The sequence below is a fragment of the Diplotaxodon limnothrissa genome, linkage group LG16, assembly GCF_057381915.1.
Source record: "Diplotaxodon limnothrissa isolate DT_005_m linkage group LG16, D_limnothrissa_male_GT1.1, whole genome shotgun sequence".
Classification (NCBI taxonomy): Eukaryota; Metazoa; Chordata; class Actinopteri; order Cichliformes; family Cichlidae; genus Diplotaxodon; species Diplotaxodon limnothrissa.
Window position 1 is genome coordinate 14,655,795 of NC_140611.1, and position 20,612 is coordinate 14,676,406.

The 20,612-nt window shown below is 42.2% G+C and overlaps 1 protein-coding gene across 1 annotated transcript in view; it reads right to left on the bottom strand.

Moving 5' to 3' along the window:
* Nucleotides 1-20,612, bottom strand: part of satb2 (SATB homeobox 2) — a 55,854-nt gene that overhangs the window by 12,368 nt on the left and 22,874 nt on the right. Inside the window, exons 4-12 of the mRNA XM_085373755.1 lie at nucleotides 11,625-11,751; nucleotides 10,531-10,654; nucleotides 9,829-9,931; nucleotides 8,059-8,109; nucleotides 7,387-7,979; nucleotides 6,177-6,389; nucleotides 5,965-6,051; nucleotides 5,039-5,191; nucleotides 2,893-3,087 (exon numbers count right to left, since the gene is read on the bottom strand). Coding sequence (XP_085229881.1) covers nucleotides 2,893-3,087; nucleotides 5,039-5,191; nucleotides 5,965-6,051; nucleotides 6,177-6,389; nucleotides 7,387-7,979; nucleotides 8,059-8,109; nucleotides 9,829-9,931; nucleotides 10,531-10,654; nucleotides 11,625-11,751 — 1,646 coding nt within the window. The remainder of the gene's footprint in view (nucleotides 1-2,892; nucleotides 3,088-5,038; nucleotides 5,192-5,964; nucleotides 6,052-6,176; nucleotides 6,390-7,386; nucleotides 7,980-8,058; nucleotides 8,110-9,828; nucleotides 9,932-10,530; nucleotides 10,655-11,624; nucleotides 11,752-20,612) is intronic.

The following is a 20,612-nucleotide window of genomic DNA, read 5'->3' on the forward strand; positions in this document are numbered from 1 at the left end:
CCGGGGTTGGTTGTTACAGTTTTAGAGACCTTCTTATTGTCCAAACACAACAGAGTGCTCACATTACCAACTATCAGTATGAGATTGTGTGTATGTGTGGCAGATGGGACACATGTGTGGTCTGTGGTGGCAGGCTGGCTGGAGCCTGAGGTTGGTGGAGGGCTTCATCTGGGACAGAGCAGGGAAGGGGGGGGCTCTCAAGACAGCAACATGAACACACACACCTCATTTCCGATTAATAAATCACCAGCGTTTCACCACAGTTCTTCTCCCTGTGTCTCTTGGGGTGGGAGTGAGGGTGGGTTGGGGGTGTGTGGGGGGTGGGAGGGTTATTACACAGGCGTTTATGAGTGTAAATTTTATTTTTAGACTTTGGCGAGAGGAGTAGAGGAATGTGTTAATGGTGCCACCACAGCTTCCTTTGCATCTTCCCATCAGTCTTTAATACAAAGCTCTGAATTGGGAGGAGAGAAAAAAGGCTTGGTGGTAGAGTGAAGGTGGGTGGAGCTGCAAAGCAAGCCGTGTAGGATTCATGTCACAATACCAAATGGGAAGTCTGAGCATTGGCCTGTTTTTGATTTATGGCATATGGTATGTACTATATGTGGGCTATAATAGCTTTGGAGCTGGGGGTGACGGGGGCTGTGGGCAGAGTAAGCTGGCGGGTTCAACCAGAGGACCTAGACTCAGTCCAAGCAGTGAATGCTGTTTCTACCGTCGAACCTGATCTTCCACCTCTTTTCAGCGAGGTCAGGAGATGAAGAAGTGACACACTTCCTGTTGCTTCTCTGGACATTACACCGATTTAACATTTTGGGGAATTTGAACCTTTTCATGTTTGCATTTTAAAATTAAACTATAATCAGCTGCTTGATGTTTCTACCTCAAGCAAGAGAAGGGGAACGGGGGTGTTTGTGTTAGGCAGGTTCAACATTAACATAAACACAGATACCTTCATGTACCAACAAGCTCCTCCTCTGGAGTCAAGTATGGTAAACCACAGGCATGTATACAGGGTTTGCATGCTGTGGCAGCACTCCTACATTAAATATAACTATATAACTGATAGAGGCTGTCGCCACTGGATCATGGCACTATTTATAAAAAAAAAATTTTTTATCGATACTTTCAATTCAATTCAATTTTATTTATATAGCACCAAATCACAACAACAGTTGCCTCAGGGCGCTTTATATTGTAAGGTAGACCCTACAATAATAGATACAGAGAAAAACCAAACAATCATATGACCCCTTATGAGCAAGCACTTTGGTGACAGTGGGAAGGAAAAACTCCCTTTTAACAGGAAGAAACCTCCAGCAGAACCAGGCTCAGGGAGGGGCGGGGCCATCTGCTCCGACTGGTTGGGGAGAGAGAAGGAAGACAGGATAAAGACATGCTGTGGAAGGCCTGCAACTTAATGCATAATTACAATGGGGGGGGGGGGGGGGGGGCTACAAGTCAGGAAATAATTAAGCTATAAGTGCATTTTATCTGACACCATAAGTACACAGTTCTTTTCAGGGCGTGGGTCATGTCATGCTGTGACTTTACCTCGCATAACTGGGTATTTTACAGGAAAGAAGAGAATAATTGTACTGTAAGTAATGTACAAAACAGCCTGAGTGTAAAATGACAACTGATGAATGGAAAATCCTTCATGGATTAAAAAAGATTTAATAATGAAGGCACGTTTAACTCACACCATAATACGAAAAATATTGAACAACATTACCTGTTCATTACACACCAGTGAAATTTGTTATGCTATACCTAAAATTAAAAGTAAATACTTGAAATTGCTTTCCGTATAATTTCTGTCTCCTTCCTGTAAAATACTTAAAATTACTGAGGACTACTTAAATTGATTTAGAGCATAACTGTTGCTTTGTTACCCCTTTATTCTACCTTTAAGCATCTGCATGTTAATATAACTGCATTATTCTTTCAAATAAAATACACCTAAATTCAATTTAATTGCAGAGAAATAAAGACCTTTGTCACGGGCCGTATTATAAAGTGCTATCCTACTTTTTAATTGGACTTGACTTACATTTCTAATTTATTTAAGCTTTGCACTAGAAGAAAAAGCAAAACCCAGGCATGCAGATAAAGTTAGGTGGGGCGGCTTCAGCGTGTGTCCAACTGGAGCGCTCACAGTAACCAAAGATGCCAACACGTTTCTGTGCTCCCTCCATCGATCTCCCTTCTCTCTCAAGCCTCCTTCAGCCTCTGCCTCCCTCCTCAAAAACTAATGGGGCATTTCCTCCAGTGCCACACCACCCAGCAACTCTGTTTACTCTTCATTCCACTGGGGCACACAGGGACACACAAACACATGTGCACCCACCACAAGATCAAACAGCACTGCGCAAACTTAGATTAAATAAATATAATGACTCAATAATAATGACAGATTTGGTCTCTGAAGGTAGAGGAATACACTTCCATCTGTTTTAATACGTGAGAAGTGCCATGAAAATGGAGCTCAGTAACAACTATTTCTAATATCATTCTTTACAGCATCTTAGTCATCCTTATCAGTCAGTGTTTATACCGTACTGTGTGTTCAGCACATTCATATCTGCGTACTTTTTAGGAGATTGTAATTAGAAGGGGTGGCCATGTTTTAAAGAAACAGTTCTGAAATAATCGAGTAATCCATCAAAAATAGATTTTAGGACACACGTGTTTGTAGGTATGAAGACCAAGCACTTTCTCCCGATTTCAAGTTGTAAATATTATGAGATGAGGTGATGTGCAGGAAATCTGTTCAGTGTGTTTACTAGAGACACCGTCTTTGTGCCAGCTGTAAATAAAATCCACCCATTGTATACCGCATCTGGATATGGAGTGTTGAGGTGCACGTTACCTCCACATGCAAACACTTACCTGTGTGTCCTGTGGCATGTGGAGGACGGTGTGCAGCCTCTCGCTATGATGGTGTCTGGACTCCTCCTCGTACGCAAGATCTCTGTCGGCCTGCGGCAGCGTCAGGAACCTCCTGATGGTGCACAGGTTCTCCCACAGAGTGCGGTTCTCAGGGCTGGGGTTCTCCTTCCACCGAAGTAGCTCGCACAGCCAGCCCTGAAGAGGAGACAAAGATGTATGCGTGGGGGGGGGGAAAGGTGAGGTTAAAAAGAAAGGAAGTGTGGACTGTGCGATAGCTGACAGGGATGTTAATGGGTGACTTCTGCTACTGTGTCATACACAGTGAGAAAGAATTGTTATGCAATTTTTTACGACCTTTCTCTCTCACACACGTGCACGCAGAGCAGATGACTCTGCATCTACTCTGTTTGGAAAGTGGCAGCGGGGATGAGCATGACAAGTGGCAACTGAGATAGACATGAATGAGTTTATTCATCCATTATCTGAGTCTGTGTTACAGCAGTGGAAGCAGATCTGCCTCTCCACAGCCACCACCTCCAACTCCTATGTGTTCCCAAGCCAACTGAGAGACATAATCTCTCCAGCATCTCTCTCAGCCCTAGGGCCTCCTCCTGGCAGGACAAATTGGAAACACCTCACTCAGCAAGTGCCCAGAAGACATCCTGATCAGATGCCTGAACTAAATCTGTTGGTTCCTTTTGATGTGTGTTTTGAACCCCAAGCTCCTCACCCTATCCCTAAAGAAGAGCCCAGGTACCCTTTAGAGGAAACGTATTTCATCTGCTTACATCTACAATCTAATTCTTTTGATTAGTATGCAGAGCTTACGGCTAAGATGAAGGTGGGAATGCAAATTCACCCATAAACTAACAGCATTGCTTTCACAGCCAGCTCTCTTCACAACAGAGTGGTGAAGCTGCGCCAATCCGTCTGTCAATGTGCTCCACTCCACTCGATCATGAACGAGAATCAAAGATACTTAAACTTGTCCACTTGGGGCAGCACCTCGTCCTTGGCTGAGATCTATAGCATTCTCATCCCACCCCCCCATTGAGAGTCACGGCTCAACGAGGCTGACACAACCACATCATCTGCGACAAGCACAGACAAGATCATGAGACCACCTAACCTGACACCCTCCACCCCGGGGAGGGAAGCTCAAATTAAAATAAAAAGTTGTAAAAGTTGGAAGGATGCAGGATGTGTGAGGTAAAGGAAGACGGAGGAAGGAGAGACGGAGAAGATTCAATTATATCTGCTAGACTGGTTCAGTTTGTGACACCAGCTGTTGTGTTCAACCAGCCACCTCGGGCAGCATGCACCGCTAATCGCCTGATCATCTCTCGCTCTCTCTCTCTCCCCCGCTTGCTTGCTGTCCTTGCTTGCTGGCCAGCTGCAGCAGATGGGTGCAGTGAGCCATGACCCTCAGCCACCCCCAGACCCACCAACCAGGGGTACCGCGCTAAATACACACAAAAGCAACGCACATACTGTATACATGTTGTCAAGCCTTCTTTATAGACCACCTACATCCCATGTGAGTCACATCCTGCAACATCAAGTTGCTACAAATTTAAAAAACTATTTTTTTAAAGAATTCCTATTATTGTTTCAGTCATCGTGGTCTGAAATTAAGACCAAGAAGCAAAAACTGAAGTGTTTCCTTTTTCATTTTTATCCAAAAATTAGAAGTAAATACATATAAATATAAATAATGTCTTAATGCGTGCGGCCAAGATTCAAAATTTAAAAAAAACAATAGAGGTATAAATAATTGCAGCCAGTGTTAATGTCAAACATTATGTCACCAGAGCTTTAAGAGCATAACTGATCACACACGTCCGGTTTGAAGTGATGGTGAAACAGCTGATGAACATTTAGATCGTGTTACCGGCAGAGTACCAGCTTTGCTGGCTCTACTCAGTCCCACAACTTTTGTAGTTTGTAATAAATCATTTTTAATTCAAATGATTTTGGTTCAATCGTGATGCTCACTAACAAGTTGACTATCTAACTCACAGGGTACAAAAAATATCAGCTACGCTATCGCAGTACATATAAATATGTGACTGCACTTGGAATCTGACCTGAAAAACAAACACTTTAAGTCATTTTGTAGGCTTGTTTTCCCCAACAGTCTCCTCACCTGGCTTTTGTTGGCCGCCACCTTTGCGAACAGAGCTTGGGACACTTTGGCTCGCTTCATCTCTTGCTGAATTTCATCATAGATGCCTGATGTAATGTTGACCAGTGACTCCAGCTTCAGTGGGAGGTCGGAGGGCGGGCCAGACGGCTTGGGCTGGGAGACAGGATAATGATGTAATGCAGAGCACAATTTTTTAAAAAGGAACTTTATTGTGCTTCGACAGAACAAGATGAGTGATAAACAGTCACAGAGGCGTACCGCGTATTGTTTAAGGCTTGTTATTTACTTTATGAATCTACTATGAAATTTAACCACAAAAACAAACACATATGAGGAGAGGTTATCAGCTGATGATCAGGCCAAGTCGCTCTGAGAACAGACATGCAGTGTTCCCAGTACAAGCATCAGCTGCACATCTGCAGCGCATGTCCCCACATGAGTTGTGTTTACAGATCAAAGTCATTAAGTCCTCCTCTTTTGTCTTTCTTTGTTGTTTCTGTTTGAATGAACATGTATTGGCTCTCAGAAAGCTTGTATACACAGCGTTTGAAGTCATCCACAAGACATGTAGAGACCAGCTAGCTTACATTCCCCCAGTGTAAACGATGCTGAGATAATTTTACATAGCCATAATAAGAATAGCGCACCAATTCACCCAGATCCATGAATGGGCATTTGTCCTGACATCAGGGGTACTTCTTATCACTGATGTTGCTCCACGTGCTTGTGGAAGGAAATTTCCAAATACTGTATAATGTCCTTTATGTTTACAATATGTCCCTCTGATGGCTTTGAAGCTGTTTTCCATTATAAATGGAATTTGTTAAGATAAAAACTTTCAAATCCCAGCGCAGGTTTTAGGATGAAGCACATGACATGCTGCAGTCTACTTTGTGAGGGCAAGTTAAAGATGGTAGATAACTCACAGAGTTACAGATCTTGGCCTTGTTCTTCCAGATTGAGGCCCAGGTATCTGGGATTTTCTGGTCCTCCAAGCTCCTCTCCCACACTTTCTAAGCTCATACATGACACAAGGCATGTTAGCATCACATATGATTACTCATACAAAACACCGCTGTTTTCTCGCTCGATGCACTGCTATGGCAACCGCAGTTTATGGCCCGTTGGGCACACTAACCTGTGAAAGGCGTGGTGCGCCGGGGTTGGAGGAGTTGGAGGGGGGAAGGCCGACCGAAGGGTTCATAGTGCGCTCTCTCTCTTCCTGGTAGATTCGGTCTCGCTCGCTCTCAGGCAGGTTGAGGAAGTTCTGCATGGCCTTCAAATTCACCAGCAGAGACTGCGAGGCCGTGCGAGGGTCCTCCTCCTTCCTCAGGATCTCTGAGAGCAGGCCCTGACCAACACAAACGCACACAGCAGGATATGTTATTGCATCTCCCTAGCATGGAAAATTGAAATATATGGTCCCTTTCCCATGCTTCAAGTGTACTGTTGAAGCTCCATTAATGCTATTCTTGGACTCGTTTGGCTTCTTTGTTTAAACCCAGACTGGCAATTTGCTTTTTCCTTTCATTTCACAAATGCATATCAAAAGTATCCAGAATTTTTTTTTTTTTTTAAAACCTCTAAACCAAATGTTCAAAACTAGACAATCCTCACTTTTATTAAGCTGACACAAAGACATGTTTATCATTTTGACTTGAAAAATAGATTTTGTCAAATGTAAATCACTTTGAAGCTGCTCGTTTTCTCGTATAAACGTACAACTAGACACTTAAAAGTATTTGCATATTGGTTTGAGCTTCTCAAATACAGAGGCTACCCACCACAAAGTGATGCACCAGTGAAAAACACCTGGCCTCTAGACCAATAGGTCTATCAGCCACCTCCCATTACTTTGATCTAATGGGCCGTGCAGTAACCAGTTTAGCACAGCCTGAATGCATCAGGTGTTTGTGCTGCTGCGATGGTGGAGGAGGAGACTGAATGACGCAGCGAGCAACCCAGCCACGCTTCTGATAAGCCCACCAAAAATACCAAAAGGTGGGTGACCATAAATTAGCCGAGTTGTTTTTCTGAGTGTGTGTGTTTGTGAAAATCAGACCAGTAAGGGCAACTGGCATTTGTTTCTACCCAGTAAACCTCTTCTCACCTGATATGATCCATATAATGTAAGAAACGTGTGTGGGTATTTTTGGTCTCGTCTGACGGATTAACGCCATTGAATGCCATATTTCAGTTTTTAGATTTAAAAACCTCTGCATACGTTTTATTCAACTAGAAACTTGATTTCCTTTCTCTGTCACATCGCCTTCCTCCTCTTCCTCTCATTTTCCCCTTACAACTTCCTCTCCTGACGCCTTAGCCTTGACCTTTCTCTGCGTTCCTACCTGTGTACGGTTGAAAGCCACACGGGCGAACACAGCCTGGGACACGCTAGCTCTCTTCAGCTCATCCCTGACCTGCTGGTAGATTTCAGAGGAGACTTCAGAAGCAGAGGGGTTGCTTCCAGGGTGGTCACCGCCAGCTTTGGATGGACCACGTGGGATCGGCGGGTGGTTCAGAAACTGTTGGTTGAGAGCTTGAGGGTGCTGGTGAGCCAGCAGGCGGCTCACGGCTAGCTGCTGGTTGATGAGGTGGGCCATGGCGAGCTGTTGCCGTACCAGCTGCGGGGAGAGTTGAGGAGAGAGCAGTCCACCTGGGCCCAGCAGGGGCTGCAGGGCACCAGGCGGTGGAGGTGGGGGAGGAGGAGGCACCTGCCCTGTACGGAGAGGAGGGCTGTGATGGAGGGGACCATGAGGTGAGGGCTGCTGCTGAGGAGGAGGAGGAGGTGGTTGCTGAGGTGTCTGGGAGGGTGCCTGCGAATCTGGAGATTTGAGGAGGGGACTGCTGGCTCCCAGGTGACCAAGCTGTGCCAGGCCAGCCAGATGAGGTGGAGGTCTCTGGCCCAACACACAGAAGTCGGCCATGTTGTCTCTCTCAACTGGAGATAATCAGAGAGTGTGTTCAAATAAATATCTTCATTTAAGCACAGTATCAGAAAAATGGATTATATTCCTTACTTTTTATGTCAGCAGCATCTCGTCCAGACCACATCTTCTCCAAGTAATCTCCTGCTCAACAAAACAAACGGAAGATCAGAAGAGTGACATGATGCTGCTGGTGTAAAGCTATGACTTTGCATCAGCATCCATTTAAAGAAGAGAGCTAAGCTTTTGAGCCAAAGTTAAAGTTCCTAACGTGTCCAAAAATCAATGTAAGTATATACATTTACATATGCTGATGCTGATTGTGTCATGGGTTCTTGGCTGAAAGCTCCACAACAGCTCTGAAGAAACTGTCATGTCAACATCTGTGGAGCAGGACTGATGGAGGAAATGTTGAATGTAACTTAACACCAGCTCGTAGCAGGAGCGCAGCAGGCTCCGGCATAACTCCATCCTCTCTCACTTTCTTCTTACATCCTCTCTCCTCTTCTGGCCTAGTGTTTATTCTGTTATTATTACATTATTATAATGTAGCTTTTGGGAGTGGGACAAGCTGGTGTGGTTAAGTAAAAGAAGGGATATTATGGGGACTATATGACTGAATATCACATCCAATCAGTGTCACTGTAACCATTTACATAAAGCCATCCTGATTTCTACTCCTCCACATCTTCTAAGATGCATGATTCACAAGTTGGACTGGACTCCAGTTGTAGATATTAAACACAGATACGCATGTATAACTCTAAGTCAGGCTGTAACAATTAAAAGTGATACTTTTATATATATATTGGATATAGCAGCAACAATTGTTTTAATAACTGTGAGACAAAATAATAGTAACAATGACTTGACATTTAACACTTAACATTAGCATAGGTCCCATTACCAAGGCAGACCTCATGGATGGAACTAATCTACTGCTTCTAATCAGTCAACTGGACCTTTTAGCTACGACAATCTAACCTGTGAGCATCTTTCTGGAAAGTGAGAGGCTGAAAATGGCTCTTGTGAGTGACTTCAAACCTGCAACACCCTGACCGAGAGAGTGACAGAGTTACTGAGGGCTTCATCCTTTCTCAAATCTAAGGTTTTGCTCTGACTTGTATCCAATATTTTATTTTATTTATTAGTTTTTGCTGGATACACCAGCAGCTGGAATACTGAGCAAGCTCTCGATATTCAGGGCTTGTGTGAGTGTTTGTTTATTCACATAGAGGGCAAGTGGCACCTGGATGGCTTGCAGTGTTAAGTCTTTGCTAGAAGTACGTTCTGGAATAAACCACTGAACCTTTTCGCCCACCTATGCTACTGTCCCTCTCTATGGCTTACGAAACTCAGCCCAAGCTGACCAGTCACGCTTCTTGCACTCCTCATGTGGTGTATCAAGGGTTGCCATAAAGATGTGTGGTTACATGTAGCTCACATATGTTGTAGCTGCATGGCTAAAATAAAAGTGAGTTGGGCCTTTTAGTAGCTAGTTATAAAATTCTGCTGTCTTCAGAGCTGCATTATAGACAATGTGGGATTAGATGTTGAAAAAATGGTTTCGATCATCTTTTGTCCATTTAATGTTATAGGAGTGCAGTGTTGCATCAGTGGAGCACTCATTTAATGCTCTTCATTGCAGCTCTCGCTCAAGAGTTTGCACTCTCAGATAATCTTGTGTGACTTATTTCAAAGTATATTGCAGAAGAAGTAAAACTGTGTTATCATTTCACCAGAAAAGTAGACAGATTTGTATGTTTTTATTATTTTACTCCAGAAATCATTTTACAACTCCTTGGCCACTGGTCCAACTACCAGATGATTTAAGAACTCTGGCTCAAACTCTATTAGCCTCACCTTTGAATTTTTTATACTTCTTGTACCAACGACCGAATTCTTGACATTTGGCAGTGGATACGTTGGCATAGTAGGAACTGTTCACTATGGAGGAAATCATGCTCTGAGAGGGAACAAGAGGGGAGAGATAATTAATAACCAGCATAATATGAAATGCTTAGACTCACGCAACAACCACATGGCATGCACACATAAACACATACAACATGCACTCTTGCGCGCACACAATAGAAACAGACAAACATTAATCATGACTGGAAGCCACCCATGGAAACTCGAGCCAGTACGGTGCAGCGAGGGAATCTCCAGCCACATACACATATGCTTGCAATTGATGCAGTGATCGACACCCCCACCAGAGATCCATTTAAACACAGTATGCAAACACTTCTCAGACACGAGTGAGAATAGGACCAGGCTAGAGGGTCAAACATACAGCTGAGGACTTTAACACGGCACTTAAACTTTTGGGGTGGAGTTTGATTAAAAGCTTGCAACAATAGCTCGTGGCTGTTTCTAAATGTGCCCAAATGGATCTCGTGAGGGCTGTCTGTAGCCAGGGTGTGTGAAGAGCTTGTCACTAAAATACATGTGTAAAGATATCTCTTGTAGAGGATCATTGTACTTAGAGCACTTTTTGCATGCAGATTAACTCCTTGATATGAAGACGCAGTAGAGATGCTACATTCTGGTGAGTCATACCTGTGATAGAGGACACTCTTTGGCCAGAGTACTTTGGTTCATTTCCTTTAGAAGCTCTTTGAGAGCATTCCTGACAGTTGCATGGTTCCACTGTTCGCAGGGCAGATCCTCCAGCTTTGAAAAACTATACAAACCAAAACCACACATCAGTTTGTTAGGCTCATTTTTGGACAGGAGCACAACCACTAACCTACCTCCACATCTACCTGTAGGTTATAGAGGGAGACAAAAGTAGTTTTGCACTTGTATCAGTTAGCATATTTTATTCTGTCACAGTCACCTCTTTTGACACATAAGGTCAGGGGTTAGATTACTTATCGCCAACGACTGGTTGGTTTAAATCCTACAAGGTTTATTTAAGTTTAAAAAGTAGTTTAATGTTAAACTAAGCCACCATTAGATTCATATTTGCTCATGTAACTCTAAGCAAGAAAAGAAATGTAAACCGGAATGAACACATAACCCCAACCATAATCCAAGCATCATGTATTAACATCAACCACAAACCACTACTTCCCATCTAGGGTCTATCTCCTTTTAATCTTTCTGGTTTTATTTAATTTTAACCTCAAATAAATAATTTCAACTCGGAGCACGAAGCATGTGAAACGTCTGCCTTTGCCATGGATACATGAATAAACATGTAAACAAACCTGGCTGGTATGCGCCAAGACAATAACAATAATAACCCTCTCATCTGGAGTTTATCTGGTTTTATCTACCCATCAAGATTCTGCTTCACCATTTCTCGGGAACCGACAGTTCCTGGCACGCGGGCTCTCCCTGACGGAGACAGATAATAGATAATTCCCTACCGGGTTGTTTAAATAGAACTTTAGTGTTTCAATATTGTTGCTTTCAAATTTGATATATATGGTAAATTCCTGAACTGCAATCAGCTGCAATGACATCAGCAGCCCAGTGGACCAAGTATCTGATCTAACACACACACACACACACACACATACACACTGTACCCATAAAATACAGACTTACAAGTCTCTGCTACAGTGCTGCACACAGTTTGTTCTAAAGTCTAATGAATGAGAAAAAAAAACATCCTCTCACATCTGTCTTTCAAAACACAGTCTGACCTTTGTAGTTGAATGCGTAATGTGACCATGTGGTAAACCTCCATCAACATGTCAGCAACTGTTGCTTCTGGAGCATCAGTCAAAAAGTGAATGGGAAGAGGATTCCACTTTCCCACCTTTATGATGCCTGAAAAGAGAGAGCACATACTTCTGTCAATTTTCAATCATTGTTAAACAACCTTTTGACATCACACAACAGAGGAAGTACAAAACTCAGCAGACTATGATGGAAAGCAGCAAAAGAGATTTTCACCCAAGCACTCACTGTGACTAGTAAAGTGTTTCATCTCTACAGTGTTGCACGCTAACTGTAGCTTAGAAAAGTGTTGTACATTTTAGACGGCTTGGCTTTGATTGTTATTAACCATGAGAAGTGGTGTTTAAATAAAGAGTGGCCTCCTGTGTGTTGGATGGCCATCACTCTATTGACTGGTGTTTTTCTTTAAAGACAGCAGTTGCAGTCAGATTGAAAAGACTGTCTCTCGTCCACAGCATGTCTTTATCCTGTCTTCCTTCTCTCTCCCCAACCAGTCGGAGCAGATGGCCCCGCCCCTCCCTGAGCCTGGTTCTGACGGAGGTTTCTTCCTGTTAAAAGGGAGTTTTTCCTTCCCACTGTCACCAAAGTGTTTGCTCATAAGGGGTCATATGATTGTTGGTTTTTTCTCTGTATGTATTATTCTAGGGTCTACCTTACAATATAAAGCACCTTGAGGTGACTGTTCTTGTGATTTGGCGCTGTGCAAATAAAATTGAATTGAATTGAACACACCACCTTCACCTACTGTTCAATTTACTGTTTATTGCCCTTGTTTTATTCTGAGAATGTTAGATGGATGGGAATGTTAACAGACACTTTGAAGACTGGGATAATGTACATTTAAAATGCTCTGGAGACACCCACTAGTTAGGAAAGTCCTGCCTTGCCAAGTGGCTCTGACTGAGAAATCAAAAGTATAGCCCGATTGATCTTCCTGTACAACTTAATGGAGACCATCGTTTACAAAATTACAATTTTCTTTTAGATTTCCAAATTTCTTTTCCCAACCAAAGGAGTCTCTTCTGCTGGCCATGAGAAAGAAGCATTTTTAAGGTACTTTCACACAGGCATCATTTTCCCACCCAGAAGCTAAGCATATGATCTAAACAGCCAGTTTAGATCATTCAGGCCATGCAATATTTATCCCTACATGTTGATTTTATTTCTGTTGCTCAAAAATTGCAATTATTTTTTCAAATCTACACATCACCATCTCTCAGTGTTCTGGTTACATGGATACAGAGTCAAGAGACACAACATCATAAACCCCTCTGCAAATAGATCTGTGAGAAATTCTGCTGCCGGACTGGGCTAAATTGGATTTCGGCTGATGTTTGAAACATTCTGGGGTCTTTGTCAGCGCAAACAGAAACATGCTTTTTCTTTTTGAATTATGAGGCACTCGTGTTTCTGCGGGTCTGCACTGCCACGATACTGTTGATCTCTTGATTTAAGGAATCTAGTTGAATCTCTTTAAGAATATTAGCGTAATACGCACAGTCACACACGAGCATTTCACCTTTACCAGAACACACGAGCAGACACACACAGTACCGCACTCACTCACATGGGTTTTTCATGCGGACTGGCTGGAGCTGTGAAAACTAAACAAAGCTAATCGCATTACTATCCTCTAAATGAGATCCAGACGGGTCCTGAGAAGCTCCCTCGCTCTCTCGCTCTCTTTTTTCATCCCCTTATTCCCTCCCACCTCTCCTCCATATCTCCCCCTGTCCTTTCCTCCCGCCTTTCTCTGAGTTGTCCTCTCTGATCTCCCTCTCTCCTTTAGCTGTGATTACAGCTCAGTTATATCTTTGATTCCACTCAGGCAGAGCTGTGTTGTTAATTATTTGGTCATACAGAGAGAGCATCATTAAAACCCTATGCACAAAAAAGTCTGAACCCCCTTAAGGGAGGAAAAGAACCCTAGAGCAGCGGTCCCCAACCTTTTTTGCGCCACGGACCGGTTTATGCCCGACATTATTTTCACGGACCGGCCTTTAAGGTGTCGCGGATAAATACAACAAAATAAAACTAGTACCGGTACCGAAAAAAATAAGATTTATTCATAACGCACCTGAAAAGATCCAGGAAAACCGAGTTAACATTAAAAACGATAACAAAATAACCCTGAAAACCGATAAAAACCCTGAAAACCATACATTTCACACCTGAGCTTCAACTCTCGCGGCCCGGTACCAAACGACTCAAGAGACGTCTGCAGAAGCAGGCCTGGGAAAGAGCAGCCACCTGCCATCATCGGACGTGGAATTAGAGGAACGAGAACAAAGATGTAAATAAGAGGAAAAGGCGTGAAGATGGAAGTTAAAACTGCCTCATGGTCATACGGCTTTGAATCTGCTAAGAACATGTTTACATATGCAGACAGAAGCAATAAAGAAGGTTAAAAAGATTGGAGTGCTCTCACTTCCCACACGTGCACGCACAGTTCAGATGAGGGAGGCTTACGGTGCTTCTAACGGAAAATGTTAAACGTTAAAAGAAATGAACAATCACGCTTTTAAAATCTGCACTCATCAATCATGCAATCGCATGTATATTGTGCGCCTATAAAAATACATGTATAAGGAAGGCAAGGCAGAGGAGCTAAATGCAAGATACACAGAAGTCTAAAATCCAAATCTTTAGTCAGAAGTAGAGAAAGGCTGGCAGTGAGGGAGCAGGCAAAGGGCAATCTCCATTTCACAGCCCAAAAGGATCATGGGAAAAATAAGAAATGCATCAGGAATACAGGGATTGCTCGAAGACCCAATTAAACAGACAAGGTGATCTGTCAGGAGAAAGAAACTGCAGAGTTTATACAGAGAGGTATGCGATCAACTCACTGGACACAGGCAGGGAACAGGTGTGGAAGAAAACAGGTGAGACTAATGAGGGTGTGGCACGCAATAAAGAAGAGGGAAAACGAGCTAAGGGAGGAAATCAAACCGGAAATAATGCAGCACTATATAATATGTGACATGTTCTTTTCTAAAACCCAAACAACAACAGCAGCAGAGAACAGCCTCACCCCCTGGCTACTAATTTTCTGCATGTAGCATCAGCACATCTGAGAACAAGCCAACAATTCCACTGATGCCAAGTTGGGTGGAAGCAAACGGGTGAATAAGCAGACAAACACAAACTCACACAGGACACATGACAGCATGCAGAGACGTGGACGCATGCATGCAGCAGTTCACATGCAAACACGCACGCACTCACACACTCACGCTCAGTGTGACGGTAAATACATTAATAATTGATTCATCTTTTCTTTTTTTTGGTCTGCTGTTCAATGGGCTCTGCTTCTCGTCTACGTTTAAAAGTAGAAATCATTGTTCCCATTTCCACATTAAAATTCCGCCTCCCAGAGACACGCTTTTATGTGGCCGGCTGGTGGCTTGGCTCATGTCTAAGGGTGCCCATCCACACAAATGCAAATCCAAACACACACTTAATGTCTCTGACTCCTTGTGTCGACACCCGTACAGCCCTGCACGCCACTGGATGCCACTATGCGCGCGCACACTCAGATATACACATGTTAATCCAATTCGGCATTTTAGAGAGGCCGAAGCCGGCACACACATGTGAGACCTCGAAAATGGTTCCAGGTTCTGCCCCTGGAAACACACTGACTGAAACCGCACACGTCAGACTCTGATGTCTATCATTTGAGGTACTCCTCTAAATAAAAATCCATCAGGCTGTCATTTCAGGGAGTGAAACACGTCTTCTGTCTACTCTAACGGCCCAGCGGGAGCGAAAGCTTCAGTAACGGCACCAGTTGGTCTTATGATGCAACTCACTGGATACAGAACTCTCTGAGCTCTACGTTCTCACCAGTGATGACCCTAATCCTAACCCTTTGAAATCAGAGGATGTATTTTTTTTTTTCCTTTTCACTCCCCCAAGTATTGAAAATTGGGAACCACAAAGTAGTCACTCTCAAAAGTTATATTTTTTTTCCAAAAAATTTGGGGTTTTAGTTCACAACTAGGATTTGGGTTATTGCCAGTGCCACTGATTGAGTATATACAATCATGCACGCTTATAAGGCACCAGGCTCTCCAAAGTCTTGGCATTCAAATTTAAAGATATCTAAAGAGACCAACAACTTACATATTCTATGAGGTAAAATTATTATTTCTGTCAACAAGCCAGTGATATAAAGGCTTCAGGTTTTGTTGTAAAGACAATCCTGACTGCAAGTTGCAACTGTTCAAACACAGCATACACTCAGTCGTCTGTAGGTAGTACGCTGACTTCTATCTCTGTGTTCCTCTTACAATCCTATAGGTTGCCTGTGACCTAGTTAGAGGTCGAGATGGTGCTGGATACATAAATTTCCATTTATGTGGAATATTTGGGCAAACTGGTTATGGACTGTGTGGCTAAAATACAACCATGACCCTAACACTACCCCGAGTGTTTCACTGCTAGCCTGATAAATACTAACAAGTTAAAAACTGATTTTGATCATCTGCCTTTATGAAGCAGTGAGTCCAGTTTTAGAGTGATGTTCACAGACATGACTTTAAAGCTAGATGGTGTTTGGGATGGAGCTCTCGAATGGAAAGACTCGGTTTGGTTTCAGTTAAAAAAAGACGATGATTTTGGTTTTATGTAAATAAACACGTTGTGTCTCAGGTCACTGTGGGCTCTCTGTGTGTTTAAACTCAACAGGATCTTTTCTTAACCTCAACTCACAGTTGCAGTAAAACCTTTGAAAAGTTTCTTTAAAGATACATATTGTACTTGTGAATTTTGACTAATACGCTGATTTTATTATGATCCTGTCTGTGACTCGCCAGCTGCAAAAAGCAAAATTTTCTCATTTCGGTAAATCAAACATTTTTTGCAAGGGCTGCTATGATCATTTCTAATAAAAGGGTCGAAAATAGACCTGGCAAACCTACAAATCAAAGGGTGTCCTTAATAATTGCTTTTCACAGATTCACAAAGCACTAATAAGTAATTTATTAAGCAGTAAAGCTTAGCTTTTAACTGATAAGAATGTGTTATAACAAAGTGGTGTCCAAAATGTAACGACATGCTGTCAGAAGCAATTCACAGCCAGTTTAAAGTCATATGTCCAGTAAACTGCAGCTCTGCAGCACTGACCCTTTTTGGCCTGTTAGACGTGGCACAGCAACAATGCTCTCTCTCTCGCTCTCTCTCAGTGACCACTGTTAACTGTTTGCTCACTAAATCCTTAAAATACAGGTCTGCTCTCATCCAATCTATAAAAGCCTTCAAACCCTTATAATTGAAATAAACAATATCTCCCAGTTAATTACTGGGCTAAGCTAATTAAAGAAAGGCCGTGGTCCTTGCCGGGGACTTTAAATACAACGCCGGGACGCAAGAATGCAGGACACAATTCAAACAGGGAGAAAATAGCTGGGACTCTGTGTAATTTTGGTTGTGGACCGCAGGGGAAAAAATGTATAATTTAAGCCAGAAATTATTCATTTAACATAAACGCTTGTTTTAAAAAACAAAAAGTATTCATTTGAGAGAAGCTGAGGAGAAGTGTGTGTGTGTGTGTGTGTGTGTGTGTCTAACAGAGAGAGTGTGTTGTGTCTGTGATACTGCATGACTACATGGTATTCCATGCCAAGCGTGCATGCCAGTTTAAGTGCGATTCTATGCCAGTGGATCCTTGCAGGGGTTAAAGAGAGTTTACAAGTAACACGTGAACGTTGCTCAAGTCAGCTGCAGGAGTTTAGTTTGTGTGGAGTTGGGATGTCCCATTCAGTCTAGCTTTTTTTTTTTTATTGTTGTTTGTTCATTGATGTGGACAGGAGACCAATGTGGTCTCACTGTTTTCCATGCACACTGATGAGACAGACAGAGAGAGACCTCCCCTGATACTACTCCCCTGATGCTACTAATGGCATTCATCTGCAGACCACAGCAAACACTTGGTATAGCAGTTAGCGTGCTATTTCAGTGCATCAGTGTTGGATGATGTGCATGTGAGTAAAGTTTATTTTTCTAACTAATTTAACAAGGCTTCAATTGTAGCTCTGAATCTTTCCAACCAGAAGAACAAAAGACGAGCAGCATAAGCAGCTCACAACAATCAGTTTATAAATGCTCTTCTTTACACTTTGAATACAAACAGACTAATATCAGTGAAGCAGATTGGCCAATTGGTTTAAGATCACCTCACTATTATCTTATAAAGGAAATAAAATATTTTCTACACTCTCAAATCACCTGGGCCTTTCTATATGATTTCATTTTATGCTTTGGCATAGACAGTACCACTAATAATACACAGCGGGATTAAGATGTTCCATTTTTCCATTGTTATTTTTTCTCACCAAAGAAAGCTATTGCAATTATAACTAATTGAGCTGATGGAAACATCTTAGCAGGCTTTAACACAGAGATGTCAGTGACAGTCAGTGACTTCATCTGACTTTGAGGTGAGCAATTGAACCAACTTCCAATGAGAGCAAAGGTTACTGTTGACTGACATATGACATTAGAGGGTCACAGCCATGGTCAGAAGTTCACTCACACTCAAAAAAGTATTCATCTATAGTGACTTGAAAAATCAAGGATTGGGTGCAGAAGTTTGAATTTATTTTGGGTTTGCATACAGGCTCACACTAATATTTCCTTTTCAAATTCCACCTCTCTTGATAGCTATTAACAATCTTCTAGCATAATTCCAGTCAAAGTTTCAACTTTCTACCTGTTAAGTTGAAGAATTTGGAGGCATTCCTTCTTCACCTTCAATATTCCATCTACTTTGTGTCATGTACTTATACATGGCACAAAACATGCTTCACTGTGGTCAGTGATACTGGTGATACTGGTGTTCCAGCAGTGTCGACTTCATTGCATCTTGGGGTTTTCTGGGTTGCCAGTTACTTTTCGTTTTTCGTCTTTTTCAAGACCTTGGCAAAGTGGCAACACATCCAAATGACATGTACGTACATGCAGCTGTTTGAAGTGATCATCATGGAATTGGCATTGTTTAGAAATTGCTCCAACTTGTGCAAATCGGCAGTTCAGCATCTTCACCATCAGAGTGTGAGCGTTAGATAGAAAGAAATTACACAAAAAAGTGCTTCTATGAATGCAAGTGTGACTGAGTGGATGAGATATGTTGTATAAAGTGTTCAAGTGGAGCAGTAAAGCAGTATATGAGAACCAGTCCATATACCAAGTTCCAGTGATTTTCCCATTGTTTTGTGTATTGATTAATCCAGTGAGTACTAGCAAACAAATCTCTTTTTTTTTGTTGGCAAAGAGAAACTACCAGTTTTAGTCACTCATAATCACTATTTAATTGGACTTGGCCTCGTGAAAATACAAGTCACTTCAGCCATTTATTAAAAGATTCAAGTGAGTGTGTTTATTTGAGCCTATATGCATACTTTTAAAGAAAACCCCAAATAAATTCTAACTTATGCACCCAAGTCATTAAAGATGTATGTTGTAAAATTATACCACCAAGAAAAAGAACCGTTCAAAGAAATCATTAAAATCCCCAAATTACTGTGATGAGCGTATGTAAGCTTTAGACCAGCGGTCCCCAACCCCCGGGCCTCGGACCGGTACCGGGCCGCGAGAGTTGAGGCTCAGGTGTGAAATGTATAGTTTCCAGGGTTTTTATCGGTTTTCAGCGTTATTTTGTTATCGTTTTTAGCGTTAACTCTGTTTTCCTGGGTCTTTTCACGTGTGTTATGAATAAATCTTCTTTTTTTCAGTACCGGTACTACAATGTAGCTTGCCATCACCAGTGTGTGAATGTGTGTGTGAATGTGTGTGTGAATGGGTGGATGACTGGATATGTAAAGCGCTTTGGGGTCCTTAGGGACTAGTAAAGCGCTATATAAATACAGGCCATTTACCATTTTATTTTGTTGTATTTATCCGCGACACCTTAAAGGCCGGTCCGTGAAAATATTGTCGGGCATAAACCGGTCCGTGGCGCAAAAAAGGTTGGGGACTGCTGCTTTAGACCACAGCTGTACCTGAACAACCACAGCCTGGAGCATCAGCTAGCAATAAACCAGCTTAGAGATGGCTACTTGCAACCCTGTAAACATTAGATCCAGATTTCCACAACTCACATAAGCCGTTTTTTAGTTTTCTTTATTTAATGTCATCTTTTTTAACCTGAATATGCAGCAGTACTTCCTGTATAGACTTATCCTCATCTGGTTTTTTGGTGCTGTGAGCTACCTTAGCAGGCACAGTCAGTTAAATCACAGAAATCTATAGTAGACATATTATAGGACAGTGATTTCCAAACATGTACAGTGGAGCAAATCAGATCATTTAAATTAAACTCCTACAGGAAGGTCAGCTTAAAAGAAAAAAACGTATTATACTATATTATTAATATTGCATGCATTGCTGCATATGCTACTGCACAAACAGTAGCATATGCGGTCACCAGATGATGTATCATATTTAGGACGATATGCAAAACAAGATTTCTTTTTGTCCTGAATACCAGGACCTTATATGGCAGATGCATACACACACAAACAATCGAGATTTCAAACAGATGGGGATCTCCCACCATTTTCAAAGTATTGCAATAGCTGTGTTGCTCACTGTCACTCTGTTGTTACCATTTTATAGTGATGTGAGGCAACTCCCGCAGATGGAATATTCTGCATACTTGAGAAAAGACAGCAGTAAATGACACTGTCCTGTTTCAGATGACTACCATGTGTGCAACAATAAATTATAGTTTTTTTTCTTTTTCTCTGCTTCATAAACATTCTCACACATACTGTACGCACACACACACACGCACACACACACATAGACAATATATTTTTGTCTCGGGAGACATTCCTGTCCAGCTCTTTGTTGTGTCTTTAATGAGTTTTACAGGCTCTGTCTGTGCTTCAGTTGTGTTTTTGAAGCATTCTTTAGCTTATTGCCACTGTAATAGTTCAGTGTCTGCTCCA